General features: G+C 51.7%; 1 protein-coding gene and 1 long non-coding RNA gene across 2 annotated transcripts in view; both read left to right on the top strand.

The window, feature by feature from the left end:
• Positions 1-16909, top strand: part of VANGL1 (VANGL planar cell polarity protein 1) — a 49859-nt gene extending 32950 nt beyond the window's left edge. Inside the window, exons 5-8 of the mRNA XM_037038774.1 lie at positions 4213-4346; positions 5786-5918; positions 6668-6902; positions 10638-16909. Coding sequence (XP_036894669.1) covers positions 4213-4346; positions 5786-5918; positions 6668-6902; positions 10638-10898 — 763 coding nt within the window. The 3' untranslated portion in view covers positions 10899-16909. The remainder of the gene's footprint in view (positions 1-4212; positions 4347-5785; positions 5919-6667; positions 6903-10637) is intronic.
• On the top strand, positions 6917-9420 carry LOC118981909 (uncharacterized). Its single transcript, XR_005065433.1, has 2 exons — positions 6917-7110; positions 7376-9420. It is a non-coding gene; the product is annotated as an uncharacterized LOC118981909 (long non-coding RNA).
• Positions 16910-19694: the final 2785 nt, after the last annotated feature.

Consider the following 19694-nt stretch of genomic DNA (forward strand, 5'->3'; position numbering starts at 1 on the left):
CTGGCTGAGGAGGGGGTTAGCTCACTCCAGGACACCACTGGTGACAGGTGGCGGCTGTTCGCGCTGTGAGTTTGGGGACGTGTCACGGAGGACTGGAGAGTTGGAGAAGACTTCTTAAAAGAAGTCAGTCCTGCTCTGGCCAAAGAGGAGAAGCAGGAAGATGCTGACCTTGACACTGGCTGAGGAGAGGGGCCTGGCCCCTGGTGCTGTGGGGCCATGACTTGGGCCAAGCTGGGGTGTCCTGTGGATGTCCCCTCAGTAGGTGCTGAATTCTTCTTTCTTTTACTGGGAAGCCAACTAACACATTCAAATGTTTCTTTTCACCTAAAGCCAGTTATGTAACAAACTCAACTGATCCAGAGCATGAATCAGAGATCGGAAAGGAAAGAGATCTTTGGCTTTGGATTGAGATAGATGCCAGATTCCTGCGCTACAGAGGGTATCACTGGGTATCACTCAGCTGGAGCAGAGCCCTGCCCCAGGGGCCCTGGAAGCCCATTCTCCCTACTTACACCAGAGCCGGGGATGCATGAGAACAGAGCCGCGTGCCCGAGGCCACAGCCGACAGACAGCAGAGTGGTGGCATGGACAGCAGCCAGTAAGGGAGGGTACAGGGAGGAGGTGCAGCAGCCTTGCGACTCAGACCGCCCTGCTGTGCTGGGCAGCACCCTCCCCCACCTCCTTCCCCGTGCTCCACATGCGGCCCCACTCGTCAGTAATGCACGTGGGCATCTTCCTGAGTCACCAGCAAGACTTGCTCCCTCCGTTACGTAGTTCACGCTCTTCGACAAGGTGAAGAGACACCGTGGGGTTCAGTCCAGAGCTCACAACCATTTTATTTGAGTCAGGCATTTCAGTTCTGTGTCGGCTTCAGTTCCGTGGAGCTTCTCACACCCCAAAATCTCTGATAGGTCTGTTGAGTGTGGCCCAAATGTTTTCTTGGGCGAAGGTGGGCTGCCAGTCTTGGGGGCTTTTCCAGACCTCCCCTGCCAGTCCCTCAGCTCCCACACTTGCTGGTCAGCCTGGGGGCTGGCCAGGTTCACAGCTGCTTCCAGGGCAGCTAGGCCATTCTGGGCCTTCTGGAACCTCTGTTGAGGTGACGATACCGGAGGAAGAGAGCACTGTCTGAACTTCCCCCGTAGTCGGGTTTTTCTGAGTGAAAGTTCTTGGGCTTGTGGAAAACTGTAAGGTCCATGCAGATGACCTGGGGTTTGAAGAGATGGGTTATAATGTGTTCAAGGTCAAAGAATGAATGCAAGAGCTAAGAGTCACATTGTCTGGGGCCAAAGCCAGGGCCATTTGCACGGTGCATACCTTCCTCACAGCAGTCACGCACGGAGCATGGGGGGAGGCCGTTCATTTGCTCTTGTGGTTATTTTCAGGATCTAGCTGTCAAAACGTGTCTTGGAGATTTTTATGAAAAATCTGATTTTTCATAAAAATCTGATTTTTATTTTTTATTATTTTTTTAAATCTGATTTTTATAAAAAAATTTTTAAAAATCACAGTGTGACTCTTAGCTCTTGCATTCATTCTTTGATCATGAACACATTATAACCCGTCTCTTCAAACCCCAGGTTCTTCATCTGCAGGATGGAAACGTTTTGACATCCTGAGGCTCCTGTCCCAGGTTATCTGCCCCACCTCTGAATGCTCCCCGGGCCCCCGGGGGCTTTGGCGTGAGGCGAGCTGTGCACCCCAGCCATGGACCCCCTGCAGGACAGACACCTCCTGGGCAGCAGAGTGCACTGCCTGTGGTTTCAGGGTGGAGAGCTGCCAGGCTCCCATCTGGCCTCGCCTCGCCTGCCTCCAAGGCCTGGGCTGAGTTTGCGGGGTCCCCTGGGCCCCTCCTCGAAGCCACAGAGGGTTTGTTTTGAAGATGGGCCTGAGGACAACCTCTGAGTTGCCTTTTGATTTTTACATTTTTAAAATATATTTTATTAATTATGCCATTACAGCTGTCCCATTCCCCCCTTCATTCCCCTCCACCCTTCACACCCCCTCTCCCACCATTCGCCCCCTTTCATTCATCTCCATGTGTCACAAATTCTTTAGATTCTATAATTCCCATACTATTCTTGCCCTTCCCCCTGTCTATTTTCTACCTACCATCTATGCTACTTATTCTCTGTACATTTTGACTGGGGAGATGCTGGCCTGCTGATATCCAGGCTTCTAGAGATGTTTCCACATCAGGGTACAAGCGTGGGTTGGGATAGTTGCACCCCAGCCTGTCTGTGTCTTGAACAGACTTATTTCTCCGTGGAGGGCTCCTGGTGTCCCCCAGCCCAGGAACTCTGGAGAACCCGGAGCACCGGGGGTGGGGGATGGGGGGTGGGAATCAGCGTAGGTGTGGGGAGGGAGTGTCTAGACGTGCACCATCCAGGAGAGGCCACGGTCAGCCTGTGAGTGGGATGCGAGGTGAGGAAGCACTGGTCCCCTTCGGAGACGCCAGACAGGCCAGGAGGAGATGGGGCCATGCCGGACCCGAGATCCCCAGGGCGTCGGCACCAGAGGACTTCTGTGGCACACAGACCTCCGCTCGACGACCACGCCCCCTCCTCGGGGAGCTGCCCTGCCCCCTTGAGTCCTGCAGTCAGCTTTCTCTGTGCTTCCTCCGTGTCCCCTGTGTGTGTTCCCACTGGGTGTCACAGGACTTCATTCTAAGGACGCCCGGTTAAGGAGAAGCTCCTTCCATCTTATCTTGGCGTTCCCAGGGCTCGGCAGAGGGAGGTACTTAAACAGGAAGGTGATGAGTGAGCGGCCATGTAACTGAGTGACTAAGACTTTCAGAACATGGACATGCTCTTAGCAATCTGATGCGGCCATTGTACGAGGCTGGTCTCCCCGGAGTGCGTGTATCTAGGTACATACTAGACACCAGCCAAATGCAGATCGCTGGTCACTGCGGGGATACGAGTAAGAAAGCTTTGCAGAGACTCTGCTGTCACGGAGGTTAGCTGACTGACTTGGAGATGGCTTTTAGACTTTTTGTTAAACACTGGGGGCAGAGTCCCAAGAGGAGCTGAAGGGTGGGGTCGGCAAAGTGTCCAGCAGAAAGGTTAGGGACAGCGAGCGCTGTCTTGTGTCAAGGGAAGATCCCTGAGCCACTCGGAGAGTCCTGGAGTGCCGCATGGCACCTGGGCCACTGCAGACAGTCCTTGTGAGCCCATCTACTTAGAAGGGACCCGGGAAGGAAAATGTAAAGGACAAGATGCAAACAGCTGCCGTTCGGCGTGGTGGCGGTTGGTGTCAGTGCGGACCAGGTCCCACGGAGGCCACATGTCATGGGGAAGGGAGCTGGGGGCTTGTAAATGCAGACTGGAGTCCCAGCCCTTCTCTTTGGGAAACACGTGCTGTTGGGCAGGTCACAGATGTGTGAACTTCGATTTTCTTCCCTTGAGTGATGGCCGGGGTCGAAGGAAGGGAGGCGGGTAGAACCTGCCCTGCGTCTGAGACCAGGAGCAGCATGTCCTTCTGCTGCCGATACTGAGCAGGGGCCCCCTCCCTCCCCACCCTCGCAGTCCCCTGTTGGCATTTCCTCTTCTCTGCTCCCACCCCTCTCCCAGGTGCTCGGTTACAGATCACAGGACTTGGGGGTGAACCAGCTGGCCCAGGGTAGCGGGGAGGAGGAATCAGGATTAACTTTTGTCTGCAGCAGCCTCTTCTAAGTGCTCTCCGCCCTGGGTGGGGCCCTGAGATGCCGGGGGGCGGGACGGGGGGATGCAGGGGGCGGGGAGGGACGCTGCATGGGCACCTGAGGACCCTGGATCCCACTGTGGTCTCTTGCTCAGGAGCTCTGCGGCCATCTGAGAGTGTCTTGACCACTTGGGGGTCCTCTGTTTCCTCTTTTGTCTACTGGGGGACATAGGAGAGTTCCGTGTGGCCTAAACAAATCTAAGGTATAACTTACTCCTTTCTCAACTAGTGGCCCGTGGGGTCTGGCTCATGGCGTGGCCTGGGACAGAGGGCAGCAAAGCCACTTGACAGTAGGACTTAGTTTCACTTTTAACCCTGAAGACACAGGTGTGGTAGAACCCAGCAGCCTCCTGTGCACAGTTATCCTCGGTGCTCTGGTATTTTACTGACTTCCAAAGAGGATTTTTTTTCACTTAAGATGTACTTATTCAGTGAAAAAGCTTTGCATTAATTTTGCATTCCCCCTGCCCTGTTTTTTGTTGTTTTTTTTTTGTTTTGTTTTGTTTTTTTCAGTATCCAGCGAGCAGCATTGGTGGTTCTGGAAAATTACTATAAAGATTTCACCATCTATAACCCCAACCTCCTAACAGCCTCCAAATTCCGAGCAGCCAAGCACATGGCGGGGCTGAAGGTCTACAATGTGGACGGTACGTGCCGTGAAACGGGGCCTCTGGTGGGTGTAGGGGCAGCTGGGACATGACGGGGCTTAACCCTGCAAGAGGATTCACGGTCCATCCAGTTGTGCCTCCTCTCTGTGCTTGTCGTTGTGGTTCACTCTCATTTCAGGACAATTTCTCTCTCCCTCTCTCTCTCTCTCTGGCAAACATTTTTAGAGGAATGTTGATTTATGGTCTACATCTGTGGGAGGTTCATTCATTTGGGGATTTTATGATGGAAAACAATAGTGGTGTGTGTGTATTCCCTGCCTCCTGCTGGGAACATCTTATATTGAAAGCTATTAGGAAAGGGCTTCTTTTCAAAATGTAGATAATGTACCCCAAGACTCAGCCACCCAAAGCCCTAGGGACTGTATAATTCTCCGTAGTTCAGGCATCTGGTGAGACACTCACTCACAGGCGTTTCTCAGCCCTGCCCAGAAGCTGGAGTTGAGTGGGTGCCGGGAGGCCAGAGGCCAGGCTGGGGACGTCAGAGCTGGTTCGGGCTATCAGACGGTCAAGTGCAGGAAACAGGACTCGGTGTCAGTTCTTGCTGGGCAGCTTGGGGCAAGGCGAGGGCTTTGCAAACCCTGCAAGAAGATCATGTTGTTAGCAAGTCCAGTGATTTATAGATGGTGTCGATTTTGGCGGTGACATAATACCCTCCACGTTTTCGAATTTTATTTTATTATTATTTTTGGCTAATGAGATGTGCACTGTCCCATGAATCCTGAAGGACTGGCACATTTCCCTGGTGACACCGGATCCTGGGCCAAGTAGGTGAAACATGAGAAAGCACGAGATCCACCTCGTCTTTCCAGAAGGTCAAGGTGGGCAGTGGTCTTGGGAAGTGGACCAGGGCTTCTAAGTCTGTGTGAACACAGGGCCCGTTTTACAAGTTCTCAGGCACTGGGTGTTTTCTCCAAAAGCCGTGGTCGCCGTGACATTCTAGCAGTGCTTGTTTTCCTGTCTGCACTCAGTGTCCCCGGGTCCCTGGACTTTGCTTTTGCTCTGTCCTTGTTTTCCCGTCCCCCTCATTCTCACTCACTGTCTCGCGGATGAGACATGATGTTCTGGCTGCCCTGAGGGCCACTCTGAGCCTTTCTGTGGCAGACAGAAGTAACATCTTCACAGTCCCTGTTATTTTCGGCCAGTGTTTCAATTGTCTTGCATTCTTCATCTCCCTCTGAGTCCTTTTGCCATTTGCACAGATCCAGTTGGGCTTTGGGGAGACTTCCTGCCTCTGTGAGCGTATCAGATGAGAAGCAGGGGGGCTGTCCACCCTTGTGGGAAGTCACCTTTGGGACTGGTGTCTGTGCTTCGCAGGGGATGGGTGGGCAGTCGCGGCAGACCGTGGTGCTCATGTTCCGCCCCGTTTCACGGCCCCACGGCATTAAAACTCTCCTTCCTCCGCCATCCTTGCCCCATAGGCCCCAGCAACAACGCCGCGGGCCAGTCCCGGGCCATGATCGCCGCGGCGGCTCGCCGCAGGGACTCAAGCCACAACGAGCTGTACTACGAGGAGGCGGAGCACGAGCGGCGGGTGAAGAAGCGGAGAGCAAGGTATCTTGTCCCCCAGCAGCAGCCCCCGCTGTCGTGGACCTTTCTTCTTTCTTCCTTTAATATCTTCATTTTAGGAACGTGACCTGCTCGAGCCTTTTGCGTGGCTCTTGCTGTGGTGTTTCTCAAACTTCTGTGTGCGTGAGCAGCACCAGGGACTCCTTATATCAGACCCCCGCCCACGAAGGCCACCTCCTGTCCAGGAGGTCTGGACTTGGGCCCAAGGATTGGCATTTCTTACAAATTCCCAGCTAAGAGTGAGCGGCCCCGCCCTGCATCCCCAGGCCCCTGCTGGTTTTCAAGATCTGATCCTCTGGACGGAAGTGGACGGAGGTGGTTTCCCTCACGTGTGCTGGTGTGGCAGCTGGATCAGCGGGGAGACAGCTCTGGTTCTCTGTAAGGCGGCTGCAGCACCCCCAGCCACCACGCAGAGCTGCAGGGACTTAGGACTCGCTTCATCTAACCTTTCCTTGAATCTCCTAAGCACATTAGTGGCAAGACTGAGAACAGAGGTTGTCTCCAAGTCCCAGGCCTCCATTTCCCTTGCCCCCCAGAGCCCCCATCCCACGTGGTACTTTTGTGGTTGCCTCCCTTTTCCCTCTCTTGCTCTCCTCCAACCACCTGGAGTGCCAGCCTAAAGATGGGGGCCTTTGGGGAGCCGGTGGCAGCATGGCAAGAGGGCAGGAGTCCTTCTAGGTCCCAGTGATACGGTCCCCATATCCCGCCCTGACACCTGGGTTTCCCGTCCCCAGGCTGGTGGTCGCAGTGGAGGAGGCCTTCATCCACATCCAGCGCCTCCAGGCTGAGGAGCAGCAGAAGGCCCCCGGGGAGGTGATGGACCCCAGGGAGGCCGCCCAGGCCATCTTCCCGTCCATGGCCCGGGCCCTGCAGAAGTACCTGCGCACCACGCGCCAGCAGCACTATCACAGCATGGAGAGCATCCTGCAGCACCTGGCATTCTGCATCACCAACAGCATGACCCCAAAGGTGTGGCCCGTCCCCGGCCTCGAGGCCCGTTGGGGGGGGGGGAGGCCAGGAATGGCTGACGCCCAGGCTTCTTTGAAATAGCAACTAAGAAGAATTCGTGATTCTCACTTATTTCACAGAGGTATTTGGGTATAGTTGTTGTTTCGATGCACCTTCGAAGGCCTCCAGATTCAAGCCCGGGAGAAACTCTCACGTAGAGACAGCACAGGTNGCATCCTGCAGCACCTGGCATTCTGCATCACCAACAGCATGACCCCAAAGGTGTGGCCCGTCCCCAGCCTCGAGGCCCGTTGGGGGGGGGGGGGGGGGGCCAGGAATGGCTGACACCCAGGCTTCTTTGAAATAGCAACTAAGAAGAATTCGTGATTCTCACTTATTTCACAGAGGTATTTGGGTATAGTTGTTGTTTCGATGCACCTTCGAAGGCCTCCAGATTCAAGCCCGGGAGAAACTCTCACGTAGAGACAGCACAGGTAGCCCCTAGGGGTCCTCGGGGGTTCCAGAGCCAAGGTGACTCATTCGAACCTCGCTCCTCTACCAAGTAGCTGGGAAACCTGGGGCCAGCAGCTTAACGCGTCTGCGCCTCAGTTTCCTGACCTGTAAATTGGGGATAATACTGATAACACTTCACTGGGTTGTTGTGAGAAATAAAGGTGTTCTTTCGTGTGAGGTTCTTAGAACAGTGCCTGTTATATGGTAAGGACCCAATAAATGGCTTTTACTATTAGTGGTAGACAAAATGCCATCACTTGGTAAGGCGTTTTGGGTGTTGTGGAATTGGTTTTACTGAGTGGTCTTTTAGATTATGATTTGAGCACACTTTTAGGGCTACTACAAGAAACAGTCACATATCTGATACAGGGAGGTGGCCAGGGAGACAAAATAGTGTAAGGGTTTAGCAAACGAGCTCTCTCCAGACAGAAGTGGGTTCAAATCCTGGATCCTCTACTTAATTGGTGACTTAAGTCATAAGTCACCACTTACATCGAATAAGTTACTCTACACTTGTTTTCTCTTTTATAAAATGGAGATAATAATAGTATCTACCCGATAGGGTTTTTGTGTGAGAGTTATGTTAAATATGGCAATGTGACTGAGTAAGAGGTTGGCATAGAATACACAAGTAACATTGGGGAGCTGCTATTATTAGTATAAGGACCCATGTCCCTACAATGTCCTATGCATACAGGTACTACTGCTGGTTACATTGTCACTAACCAGTAACATCCGCAGGGAAACAGTACAGAAATATTCAGTAAAAAAAAGCTATCAGGTTTCCATATTCTTTGACTCTCCTAAAAAAAGTACTCGGCACAATCACAGATATACATGAATATACATGCAGGTGATTTTTGCAAAATAATCTGTAATAACTCCAAACAAAATAATGTAAAAATAGAACAGAAGCTTACCTAGTGCCTGCTAAACATGGAAGAATCTGTGAGAATATTCGTTTACAAACAGCAGGCACAGAAAGGCCTGGACGTGGTGGCTGGGACCAAGTGCCGTGTGTCAGTGTGTGCAAAGTGAGCGCTTGTGCCGCCCGTGAAAGCTGTTGTCCTTTTTTTTAAAGATTTTGTCACGTTTCCCAGTGGCTTTCTTTTTCACTTAAAAGATGTGTACTTTTCTGAATTAAGAATAGTAATCTTTGTAGACAAGTCCAAACATTAAGGAACAGGGAAATGTACAGAGTGAAGTTCTGTTCCCCTAGTTCGAACAGTGCTCACCAATACGGACTGGGGTGTGTGCATGTGTGTGTGTTTAAAACAGAAAGGGGGAAAAGCAGAAATGGTATCGTTTACGTGTATGTTATTCACTCAGCGCTCTCTTGGCCGTCTTTCCACATCAGGACCCCCTGATCTCACTCATACAGATCAAACTCACTCTAATAGCCGCATCTCATTCTATGGAATACTGTGACTTGCTTACCTGATTGTCTATTTGATACACTTTTGGATTAAGATCTTTTATGACCCTAAACGGGGGAGGGGGGGGTTGGCTGTTTTTGTTAATCAGCATGATCGGAACGCAGCCACGCCCTTTTATATTTACATATCTTCTGCGGCTGCTTTCTCTCCACACAGGCTGAGTTGAGTAACTGTGACAGAGTGTGGCTTGCAAAGATGGAAATATTTACATTTAGAGAAAAGTTTGCCAACTCCTGGTCTAAACAGTGTTGCCGTGGCTATCTCTTTTACATGTGTTCTTGTGCATTCGTGCAAGTGTTTCTGAAGGATGCGTTTCCAGGCCAGGAACAGCTGGATCAGAGGAATAGATCCGCCAGATTGCCCTTTGAAGGGGCGTGGCCTTTGACGCTTTGCCTCTGGGGGTAAGGCAGACTGTTTATTTCCCTCCCACACGACAGCACTGGGTGTTACCGTTCTTCTTAATCATTGCCCATCTAAGAGAAGGAAAAATGTTTTTATTGTTTGAATTCATAGTTCTTCAGTTTTTGATGTGATAGAATATCTTTCATAGGTTAGTGTTCTTTTGATTCTTGTATAAATTATCTTAGTTTCATTTCTCTCATTGTTGAATTGTTTCTTCTTATGATTCGTAAGAGCTATTTTTATATTAGAAGTATGTGTTGTACCAGAGGCACAGCTATACTTAGAATACATGCTCACAGATCTGAGACCATACATTCCTTACAGCAGCGGTGAAGGGTGGGTGCTGGGGGCACCGTCAGAAACCGCCCTTTGCCTGTGTCGAGGACCACAGTGATGTATCTCAGTATTTTCTGGCTGTGTCACTGGCTCGTCCTTTCTCTCAGCTGAATCAGTGTATACATTGATATAATAATACCCATGCTATTGTGCTTCTAGTGCTAGATACAGTGGAAGTTCACATTTGAAAGCAGCACCTGCCTTCCAGGGGAGTCAAGTTTAGCGTGAGGCCCACAGAACAAGTCAGTAGTTGTTCAGAAAGTGAAACGTCACACAGCAGTCCTGCCAACAAACACAGTATTTAGAGGAGGGCGTGCTCATCCTTTTTAGAGTTCAGGGTAGGGTGTGAGAAGGTGTAAATGGCCAGGAGGAGGAGCTTCCCTGGGGACGTGGGTGAGCATCAGGGAACTCCACAGAAGCTCAGCATGAGCAGAGCCGAGTCGGGGAACATGGGGTCCGGCCATCCCTTGGACTCGCCATCCCTGTGCACACTCGATCCAACACAAAGTGACCATTGCTGACACTGATTAGTGGTTGCCATGTGCCCTTAGGTGGTTAGTCAGCCATTTTGCCCCCACAGCAGGCCTGTGAGTGAGGTGCCCTTCTCTCCAGCTGCAGAGAGATTCGCTGGCCTGTCCAAAGTCATGAGACCAGTCCGTGGTGGACCACGTGTTTCTGTGCCTGCAGCGCTGGGCCGGCTCTTGCCCTCTGCTCTCAGTGTGGGAAGGGGCCGACCAGATGCAGGCAGGGGCCCGTGGCTGGGGCTGTTCCCTGGGATCCCACGGCTTCCGGGCAGAGATTGTCCTGCCACCCCCTTCCTGGCCTGCATGCTTCCTGCCGTCTGCACCCTCTAGGTGGATGGAAGTCAGCAGAGGGGACGGGGGAATCCAGGAGGTCATGGCTCCCGGCCAGTGACTCGGCCGCGAGGATCCCACGGGAGCTCGGTGCAATGCGATGCGCCATGCCTTGGTTTCCTGGGAAACCTTTCCCACTGGTGCGTGAACAGCACAGGAGTGCTGCCCTGGCAGCAGGTGTCTCCCCACTAAGCCCCTGTCTCCTCTTGTTGCAGGCCTTCTTGGAGCGCTACCTCAGCGCAGGCCCCACGCTGCAGTACGACAAGGAGCGCTGGCTGGCCACGCAGTGGAGGCTCGTCAGCGACGAGGCCGTGACGAACGGGTTACACGACGGACTCGTTTTCGTCCTGAAATGCTTGGACTTCAGCCTCGTCGTCAATGTGAAGAAAATACCATTCATCGTGCTCTCGGAGGAGTTCGTAGACCCCAAATCTCACAAATTTGTCCTCCGCTTGCAGTCTGAGACGTCGGTTTAAAAGTTCTATATTTGTGGCTTTATTAAAAAAAAAAAGAATATAAAGAGATATATGTAAACCAGAGGGGCATCTCGTTGTTTTCACTAGTTCCCATCGCTGAGACTGGCAGATGAGAGACCCGCGTCCTTCCACCATCTGCACTTTATTTGGAGGAAGCAGGGGACGTCCGTCCTGGGAAGAGTGGCAGGGGGCGCTGCGTCTGACTGTTGTGACCGGGACTTCTCGAGAAGCCGATCCCTGGCATTTCCGTGACAGCTGCAACCAAAGCGGAGCTGGCGGTTCTGGGGAGCCTCGCCTTACAAGTCACCGCTGCCTTTCGTCCAGCGCCGCACCCTCCCGCGGACTTAGGGGACCCATCTGTGATCCGGTTCAGGAAGCCAGACCCGACGTGGCCACACATGAGCTTGTGTGTGAATGTCCAGTTCCACGTCACCCATGGGAGCCAGGGGCGGTTCTCTGTGGCCTCGGATTCTGCAGAGAAAGATCACAGTGGAAAATGTGCACTAATGATTTTATTTGACTTTTTTACCCCCAAAGAAGAAAGCTGCCTGCCCTGTTTCTGACCCTGCTTCCTTACTGGCCAGAGCGGGTAGCCTTTTGCTGACTCGGTGATTGGCGTGCATCTTCACCAATCCCGCCCTCCCCCGCGCGCATGCGTGCACACCCACCATCCCCCGCCCCACCAGGCTGGCTGGCTGGCGGATCTGGACGGCCTGGCTGTGGGCGCCCAGTATCTAGAGCTGCGTGGGACCTGGCTCTGTCTGTGTGCCTGCAGACTCCTTGCACAGCCTTAGGTGGTCCCACAGGTTGATTTCGTAGGGAAGCGTGCATGGCCCACCGGGTAGATCACAGGGAGAGCAAGCCAGCTAGAATGTCCCCTTGGGGCTACAGTGGGAGCCCCACATCTCCCTCCCACTCCTCCCCCTTGCTCCCCAACAAACGGGGGAATCACACTGTGACTCTGATACTGGCAGCTTCGACTTGGAGCCTCTAGTTTCCTGGGATACCAAACGATGCCCACCGCAGTGACAGTGGCTGCCGTCCAGTCCCTGATTTCTGACCGCCGTCACTGTGCCACTAACTCATCACCTCTGCCGCTTACTGTCGGGGGAAGGGCCGCTTAGCCCCTGGTGTTGACCGGGCTTGGCAGGCTTGGCCAAGCGAGGAGAAGGGATGGGCTGGCTGCAGAGCTTAGGGGAAGGAGAGTGGGGAGCCAGTCTGGGGTCTAGGATCATTCGTCCACGATCTGCCTCTTAAATGCAGCTGGTTCCAGGGGCCTTTCCAGAGGCTTGGGTTGGGCGTGGGGGCGGGGGCGCCTTCCTGGCAGAGCCCTGAGCAGGGGAATTCCAGGAGGAGCCACATCCGGGTTCTCCTGCTGCCTCGGCCCTCCCATATCCAGAGCCAACCTTTACAAAGCAGCTTACTCTTGCTTTTCCCAGGTACTCAGGGCACCATTCGCTGGCTTTGGTAAAGGATGACAACCATCCAAGTGCCCTTTGTGTGTGTGTGTGCCCCATGCACCCTTACTGGTTTATGCATTCCACAGGGGGTACAGTATTTGTGTATCACTCTTTAAAGCAAAACTGGCTTTGAGTATTTGTAATACATCTGTACCTGAAAAAGCAAACAAGTGTTCTTGCATCAACAGCGTCCAGGCCAAAGAGAAGATGTGCTGCTGGGAAGGAAGCGCCCACAGGTGTGGCACAGAGCCCAGGTGTCCTGTTTGACTGCCTGGTTCTGTTGATGAAAAACACACACAGTGTCCCCTCGGTGCTTTTGTTCCTCTCAGTTTTTGCCTGTAGGTCCCTTCAAACTGGACATTCCTTAGGATGATGTCTTTCTCAGGAAATGTATTATGGGAGATACTGAATGTCTATGACTTTGGCCGTGAAAGATTACACTGTCCCAGACGAGATGTGTCAGAGGCCGCTGTGTCAGGTGCCCAGCAGTGGAAGTGCCACACGTCTCTCCTTGTAGTTCATAATGACGCTGCTCACCAGCACTCTCAAATCCTGCGCTTCCAGGCCTGTCTGGAGTTACCCGTCCAGAAGGGGTTAAGGCGGATTGGTTGCTTTGGTTCCCGCACCCTGGCGGGGTGAAGAAAGGTTTAAATTAAGGAATCTATTTTCTCTCTCCCCGTTTCTCCCCCTCCCCCCCCCCCAGTCTTGGCATAGGATAATGTCAGACTTTCTGAGATTATTGTTTCTGTTTTAAATTGAGTATTGATTTTTTTACACTGACTTTGTATGGAGTCCTTTTTTGAAAGAATACCAAAATAAAATGCAGAATCTTTGTACACAGCCTTTGCACATCCAAACTCTTAATAGCTTGAGTTACTGGTGCCATGGGAACAATGTAAATGCTGTTAAAACATTTAAAGTTTCAGAAAACTACATTGCACAACTGAACACAACACGGTTTTATTTTAGTCCTTGGAACCAATAGGCTATTCTTTTTAAAAGGGGGTGAACTGTGCCCTGGGGCTGGCTAGTTGAATCTAGATACATCCACATTAGAAGAGGCAGGATTTCATTTGCCTTAAATGTGTATAGATTTTTCTATAACTTTCCACTGAAGTTATTAAAATGTGAATGTCCGCGTTAAGGAGCAGAAGGCATTAGCGGGCAGTGCCGGTCTGAGATCGCTCTCCTCCTTGGCAGCGTCTGAACCAGTAGATACCTTTTGTCCCTCAGTGTGTCCTTGGGAAGATAATGACAATTTGTATTTGTTCATGACCTCACTGTTCTAGTCTGCATTCTAGGAGGTTGAAGGGACGTTGAGGTTTTGTCATCCTTGGCATTATCCGTTAAGTCAAAACACGTAATGCTTTTGCAAAAGGTCGGCAAACAAGCCCCAGAGAAAATGCTCGGCCGGGTTTTTGCCCACCCATCACCATCTCCCTTTGTCCTGCGCTGTCCAACTCTTCAAAGCTGCAGACAGGACAGACTCTGTGTAGCAAATGGCAAGGGGCGGGTGGCCTGTGCGTGTGCTGTGGGTGGTGTGGCGGCCCAGTACCCGAGCTCGGACCTCCTCTTCAGTGGGAAGAACGTAGCGGGCTGCTGTGTGCTGGGGAGGGACTCACTGCCTGCTCTCTCCACTGCAGTCGGTGATAGTCCAGGACTCGCAGTCTTGCATGCCATCTCCACTTTTGAGCGCATGTGTTTATGTGTGGCCATACCTCTGTGGGGAGCCATGGGCCTGTTGGGTTGACAGAAATCTATTACCCTGCTCCTTCTCAGTCCTGTCCCTGGGAGACAGAACGTTCCAGCCATTCAGTGAGACCCAAAAAATCAGGTCTTTGGTTGACTCTTCTACCCGGGCCCTGCTATGTAAGGCCCCCTAAACAGGGATGCGTATTGTTCGTGGTTAAGTGTTTCCATACACACGCGCGTTTCTCAGCCTGTATATTACCGGGGGGGGGTGACATATTTATATGTTAGACACCTGAGCATTTGTGTGATCTGTAGCAGATGGGTGTGCATCTTCGTAGATCACTTGTTTGTGTGTTTATGTGGATGAGTGTGTGCATAGACGTGTCTTCTGGGGAGCCCGCTGTTCTGCAGGCGAGTCTGCCGACCCCTGTCCGAGCCCCTCCGACCTGAAAGCAGAAAGGAAGGTGAGCTCATTGTAATTACTGCTCCGGCTTCACTCCCCTGGAAGCCTTAGTATATGTTTCTCAATATAGCTTAAAAATTGAGCATCAATCGAAAAAGCAAGATTGATTACTGAAGGTGGTGGGGAAATGTTAGCACGATCTTTAAATAGTCCTGCAGCAGAGCCCTTGCGATTCTAGCTAAAGTGGTTTGAGTATTCCTGGGTAGTGTTTGTGCCTCACGGATCTTGTTACAAGGAATAAATCACTACTGTGAATTTACTACTATGTAACCTTGTGGTCATTCCATGTTAAATAAAATATGAATTGTTCTTAAGCCCATACACAGTTCTTGAATGATATTCGGTGTGGTAATGGAATTGAGCTAGGCAGATGCTGCGTGGACATCCCTGTATTGAGCTTTAACCAAGTGGATGCTCAGGAAATTTAGACTTCAGGTCACGTTTTTGATAAGACATCATGGTCCAAGAAGAAAGAGAAGGATCCTAACATCTATTTATCAGGCCTTGTGTGTTAGGTACTGTTCCAGACAGCCTTGTGGTCCTCACATGCCTCTATGGTGGGGGTTCTTTTAATCGAACAGGTGAGAAAAGGAGTGTCAGAGACTTGCCCACGGTCGCACGGACAGTTCATGGAAGCTCACATTTAATGTTCGGTTCCAATCTCTCAGTCTTGCACCTTAAGGTACGATCTACGTGATCTGGCATTTTGGACGCAAAGGAGGGACCTATGGATGCTTGACCTTTTGATCCAGGACGGGGGAGGAGAGACAGCGCTCACACCCTCAGCACTGTCCTCGCCAGGAATGGGGACACGTTTCAAAGGGTAGATAAGCAATCTCAAAGTATTGAATGAAGTTAGACTTCAGGACGCTGCGTCCCTTTGCCAGGCCTGTCCCATTTCAACACAGATAACCCCATTGTGTTGGTTCACGGGCAGAACAAAGCTCTGTCGCAAGGGTCCCCAGCACAGCGGCTTCCCAACACCTGAAAGGTCACTTCCCACATGTCTCTCTCAGCTTGAAAACATCAGGGTTTCGTCCTGGTCTTAGTGGAATAAAAACACACTTATCTTAAGCCTTGGGGACAAAGGTGACAAATCTCTGGGCTTTCATCTGGAATGTCTTTGGTGTTTCTTTTGGCACTGAAATAATATGTGGGTAAAAATATTTTGAATGTACAGTGGTGTGGTTTCGTATGTGCTTCTACCTATCTGAGCTTCCCAGGGGGGACATGAGCTTGTGTTCCGAAGGAGCTTGTCACAGAGGAGAGTTCGAACCCCCTCAGGCCCAGAGCTGGGGGAGCCTCGCCTCTGAGGACCGGAGATTGTCACTCAGGGAATCGGTCAGGGAAGGGACCTGGGTGTCAGTTACCTGTCAGTTACCTTATGTTACCTGCCCCTGCCCCCAGTATAATCTGGTCTGTGGGTGATAAGTCTAGTTCAGCTCACATCGTGCCAAATTTAGACAGTTTGGCATCATCGTCTCTCCAGGGCCCGGGTGGGAAGAAGTAACACTTGCTTTTTACTTGCTGGTGCTCCTGAGTTGTAGAAATAATGGGATATTTCTGTATTTCACTTGATGTTGAGCATCTCTCTGATATATTTTTTAAGGAAACGAAATCCAAACACTGGTGATCATTCTTTATTTTTATGATAGATTCACTGCAGGTTTCAGTTAAATCAGACCCCTGTGGACCCCCGCGTTATGACATGACGAACCAAAGTCGATTTCCAAGCAGCTGTGTACAACTCCTGTGCAGCGTGTCCAGCCAGGCTGGCGGTTGGGTGGGTCCCGGCCCTCTGAGGGGGTGAGCGTCCTTGGCTGCCAGAGGGCCGCTTTCTCAGCAAGCGTGCTGGGGAGAGGGCCCAAGAGGGCCAGGCCGGGCCTCCTTCGGGGTCTATTTGACAATCACATTTTTGTTGAAAGAATTACACATTTCTAGATTTAGAATCCAGCATCCACCCGAAAAGTTCACTGATAAAATTTGTCTACCCGGTGGAGCTTTAACTGTGTGCATCGATGTGGCTGGGGTCTTTTGTGTTCTCGCTAATTAGTTGACGTGGCACCGATTTCACGCGCCAGCCTGTGTGTATGACAAAGTGTGATTTCCTGCACAAACTGTGGGGTGGACTCTGCTCAGACGTTCCCAACGTGCCAACGAGTGAACTCCCCACCAGCAGCCATCTGGGCGGGCACACTGACATGCGTTCACAGGTCGTGCTGCGAACCCTCCTACTGTGGCATCGGTAACTATGGCAGTGCGTCCGAGGGGCCGTGCACCTGGCGTCCGAGTCATTTTGTTCCTGTTGGAGCCCCCCACCCCGATGAGCTGTAAAACACTTCACGTGTTACATTTTTTAATACTGTCAACCTTGGAAAATAAACAGAAACCCCAAGTTGTAATTTGTTTCTTTTTCTGATCTAGAGTTTTACGTTATAGGGAACATTTTCACTCTCGTTCACTTGGACACCCTCTTAAAGACAACATGTCCGCAAACTGGATGAGAGAGTAGAATCGCCAGTGTAACGAAAAATACTGCTTGCAATCATTTCATGGTCAAAAGCATATTTTTAAATGGATAGACTACCGAAAATTTAAATCTTGGGTTCTAACACCTGGAGATGAAATCAACAGGTGGAAAAAGATCTTAGAATCAAGAGTAAGAGAAGTGTCAGACCCTGGATTTTGAGGGTTGAGGGTCTTGGGGAGCGTCCGTATTGGATCGTTTGTGTGAGAGGCTAGGGACTTCAATTTGAATTAGTGACTTATTTTAGATAGGTCTGTTTCAAGGGAACTGAATTGTTTGACAAGGAAATGTCAGAGCTTGCCTTCTCCACCCAGTTGCCTTTTTACCTGAGCAGCGTGCTGATGGCACCTGCGTCCTTATCTCAGCATCCTTATCTATCCATTCCTTGGACCGGAAGCAGAGAAAGCAATTGATGTGAAGATATTCCCTGTGCAGATTATTGATAAGCTGTTTTGAGCCACCAGCCGCAGTGGGCGGAATTTATAGCCCCGAGAGCAAACTCTGCTACAGAAAAGACGGAAGCTCTGTGCAGACGTAAACAAGGATTCTCTTCTTTTTCATTTGTTGCCCACAGGACAGCGGTAGACCTTTGGAAGAGCTTTGAGGATGTCAGATGATAAACTGTGAGATTATGGAGGTGAAGTGGGGGAGCGAGCATGGCATCAGATGGAGCCGGGCCAGAGACAAGGCCCACTGGCAGTGGCGTGGGAACGGCAGGGTCTCTGCTCCGGGGGAATCCTGGCAATTCCCTAGTGGGGTCAGAATGTCATGCAAGCATTTTCTAATTATACAGCCTGATGTTGACACGGACAGCCACCAGCTCTGTGTGACCTCTAGGTGTGTCGTCTGTATTTCCATCTCACTGTATTCCTGTGGTTCTGAGAATTCATACTATTGATCAGACAAAAGGGGGATGCATTTGTAGAAATGACATGAGGCACTTTAAACCTTCCTGTTCCAGCCGTTGCTCAGCTCCCCAAGAGTCCTGGAGTGTCTCTTACCTTGCTCTTAAGGTAAGACAGCCAGGGATTTGCTGGGAGGCACAGCTGGGGAGGGATAGGCTTCCCAGTGGATGGAATAGCCAAGCTCGGAGGTGTTAAGCTGTCAGGCAGCTCCCGCCAACTTTAGGCTCTAAGAGCAGAGGGGGCAGGTGGTGGGGAGGCGTCATGACAGATGAGGCTGACGAGGCCAACCAAGGGCAGCTCACACAGGCCTTGCAGAGGAAATTGGCTTTGACCCCACGACAAAGCTGGACCTGACCCCCTGGCTGCCTGCCAGTGGGGCTGACCTGACTTCTGCTGAAATACCAACTGGCTGCCACCATCCCAAGATGGACGCCCCATGCACACCGCTGGGAGCCAGCCGGCCCTGTGCCCCCAGTCCCTGAGCCCAGAGGTCAGCCACCAGCACCAGCACTTCTCCAACGTTGCTTTCCTCGTGTGGAGGGGATACACCTCAAGGACTTATGGGTTTGCAAGCCCACCCCATTTCTCCCCTCAAGCCTCCTACCCCTCAGCCCTAGACTCTCCGGGTGCCAGTTGAAAACCTTTGGCTCACTCTGTTGGCCTCTCCGTCTTAAAAAATATTATTTTTAACACCTCCCAGGACTAGAGAGTCATCGAAGAGCTGTAAGCGTGTTCGTGGCAAGCTCAGCCATTCATTTTGGAAAGATTGCTCGATTGCAGTGTGCAGGCTGGGTTGAGGATGGCAGAGCCGTGGTGCCTGCAGGTGCCCAGTGAGAGGCTGTAAAAGTCTCAGGTGCACAGGAAGAGTGGGTGAGGAGAGCAGTGGGACCTGATCCCCACGAGATGGGAGGGGGGAGCACGCAAACGGCAGGAAGGTTTTTGTCTCCAACACTGTCAGAGGGAGGGGCCTGTTGCTTGCTCTTCTGCTTCTGTGGAGAAGGGCCTTCCCCTCCGTGCTGCTGGCCCTTTGCCCAGCCCTCCTCAGTCCCGTCCAGAGGTGGAGTCACCTGGTTATGGGAAACAGCCGCTGGTCCGTGCTTCTTAGGGTGATGTCCTTCGGGTGAAGTTTGTGTTGGCGGGCAGGGGCCCAGTCTTTTTCTCCCCTCTCTCTATCCTTGGCCACTGAGAGGCAATGGCCTTGGTCCTCTCCACACATCCGATTCCCTTGGGTGGCCTGCACTTGGAGGTGGGGAACTGGGAAACACATTCTCCTAAAGCTCTCATTTACAAACGAATGCTTTTCTGTAGAAATGGTGATTTTCGGGATTGCTGGCTGTTTGACCCAATCTCTCAGTTGGTTCAGACCTCAGTCACGGAAAGAAGGTTACTTTTTAAGGGCCCCCCTTTATGGCCCCAAAGCTGTGTTGCTCTCAGGTGCAGACGGGACATCCAGATGAAGCTGCACCAGGGAGTCCATTGGAGTGGGGGCCTTAGGACCCAGGAGAGGCCTGGCTGGAGACAGAGGCGCAGGAAGCCACAGACAGGATGCGATGACCCAGGGGGTGTGAAGAGTGATGCTTCCCCATCCTGGCTCAGGTCAGTCCCCAGGGACTCTGTTTAAAATGCGGGTGGCCAGGCCCCAGCCTGGGATGGTGTTCAGGGCTGGGGATAGGCATCTGTGTTTTCTAAAATAAGCTTATGCTTCTGATGCTTGCTGATCAGGGCTGAGAAAATCCAGCACAAGCAAGT

The sequence above is a fragment of the Sturnira hondurensis genome, unplaced genomic scaffold (genome assembly GCF_014824575.4).
Source record: "Sturnira hondurensis isolate 20B ecotype Veracruz unplaced genomic scaffold, ASM1482457v3 Scaffold0024822, whole genome shotgun sequence".
Lineage (NCBI taxonomy): Eukaryota > Metazoa > Chordata > Mammalia > Chiroptera > Phyllostomidae > Sturnira > Sturnira hondurensis.